This window comes from Pundamilia nyererei, unplaced genomic scaffold, assembly GCF_000239375.1.
Source record: "Pundamilia nyererei isolate P.nyererei 1_Seehausen unplaced genomic scaffold, PunNye1.0 scaffold00634, whole genome shotgun sequence".
Lineage (NCBI taxonomy): Eukaryota > Metazoa > Chordata > Actinopteri > Cichliformes > Cichlidae > Pundamilia > Pundamilia nyererei.
Window position 1 is genome coordinate 1 of NW_005188035.1, and position 1,463 is coordinate 1,463.

At 41.2% G+C, this 1,463-nt stretch overlaps 1 protein-coding gene across 1 annotated transcript in view; it reads left to right on the forward strand.

The window, feature by feature from the left end:
* Nucleotides 1-7: 7 nt before the first annotated feature.
* LOC102209063 (protein NLRC3-like) overlaps nucleotides 8-1,463 on the forward strand; it is a gene marked incomplete at its 5' end in the record, with an annotated part of 6,679 nt that continues 5,223 nt past the window's right edge. The window contains one exon of the mRNA XM_005754731.1: nucleotides 8-888. Coding sequence (XP_005754788.1) covers nucleotides 8-888 — 881 coding nt within the window. The remainder of the gene's footprint in view (nucleotides 889-1,463) is intronic.

Genomic DNA, 1,463 nt, shown 5'->3' on the forward strand with positions numbered 1-1,463 from the left:
AGAGGAGAGAGCAGAGCTGCCCAAGACCCTGACTGACATGTACTCACACTTCCTGCTGGTTCAGATAAAGAAGAAAAAGCACAAATACTCTGAAGGGCATGGGACAGGTGTACAGAAGCTTACCAATGCTGACAGGGAAGTTCTTCTGAAGTTGGGGCAGCTGGCATTTGAACATCTGGAGAAAGAAAACATCGTTTTCTACCAAGAAGACTTGGAGCAGTGTGGTCTGGATGTCACAGAGGTCTTGGTGTACTCAGGAGTTTGTACAGAGATCTTCAAAGAAGAATCTGTGATCTTCCAGAAACCAGTTTACTGCTTTGTTCATCTGAGCATTCAGGAGTTTCTGGCTGCAGTCTACATGTTCCACTGTTACACCAACAGGAAGACAGAGGTGCTGCAGGACTTCCTTAGCAAAGACATCTCATCTCTGGAAGATCTTTTGAGCAATGCCATGGAGAAATCTTTCCTAAGTGACAGCGGCTACCTGGAACTGTTTGTTCGCTTCCTTCATGGCCTCACTCTGAAGTCCAACCAGAGACTCTTAGGTGGTCTGCTGGGTCAGACAAAGAGCAGTCCACAAATCATCCAGAGAGTCATCAACAACCTGAAGGAGATTAAAACTTATGATAAGTGTCCTGACAGAAGCCTCAACATCTTCCACTGTCTAATGGAGATGAATGACCTTTCGGTACATCGGGAGATCCAAGAGTTCCTGAAGTCAGAGAACAAATCAGTGAAGAAACTCTCTGGAATTCAGTGCTCAGCTCTGGCATATATGCTGCAGATGTCAGAGGAGGTTTTGGATGAGTTGGATCTGATGAAATACAACACATCACAGGAGGGACGACAGAGACTTGTTGCAGCTGTGAGGAACTGCAGAAAGGCTCGGTGAGTCCAGATGTGATTAATAATATAAATTAGAGTAGATTTATAGTTTAGTTCTTTAAATGATTCTTACTATAACATTCTCATGATTCTTTTTACACTGTTCCTGTTATTTATTTTATTTATTTATTTATTTATTAGAACCATTAAATGTCAGTTTAAGAGTGTCTTTTAAAGCTACTTAAATCCCATAAAAAACTATTTTTTACTAAATAATTTTCTGGTTAGTTAATTTTTTGCATGTCAATAGCTTCAGTTGAAGCAGCCATTGTGGCCACATGTGAAAAGGATGGGATAACACTGAATGTAGTCATAGTGACTTGGTTTCAGCAGTACAACTATTGCTGCGGAAACAGTAGCTGGTAGTCAGGCTGTACATGTGTCCTTGTGCAGTTGAAAATCATCCACCAAGTCCGCTTGTAGTTGAACACACAAACATTTATTTTCACAGTCTTGAGATCACAGTAGTCTGAATGTTCTTTTTTCCCCGCCTGTCCCGTTTGGCTCTTTTGCCATCAGAATTATTGTCTAAAGGCAAAGAAAGATGTCCAACGGATTTACTTTACCAAATGGACCAT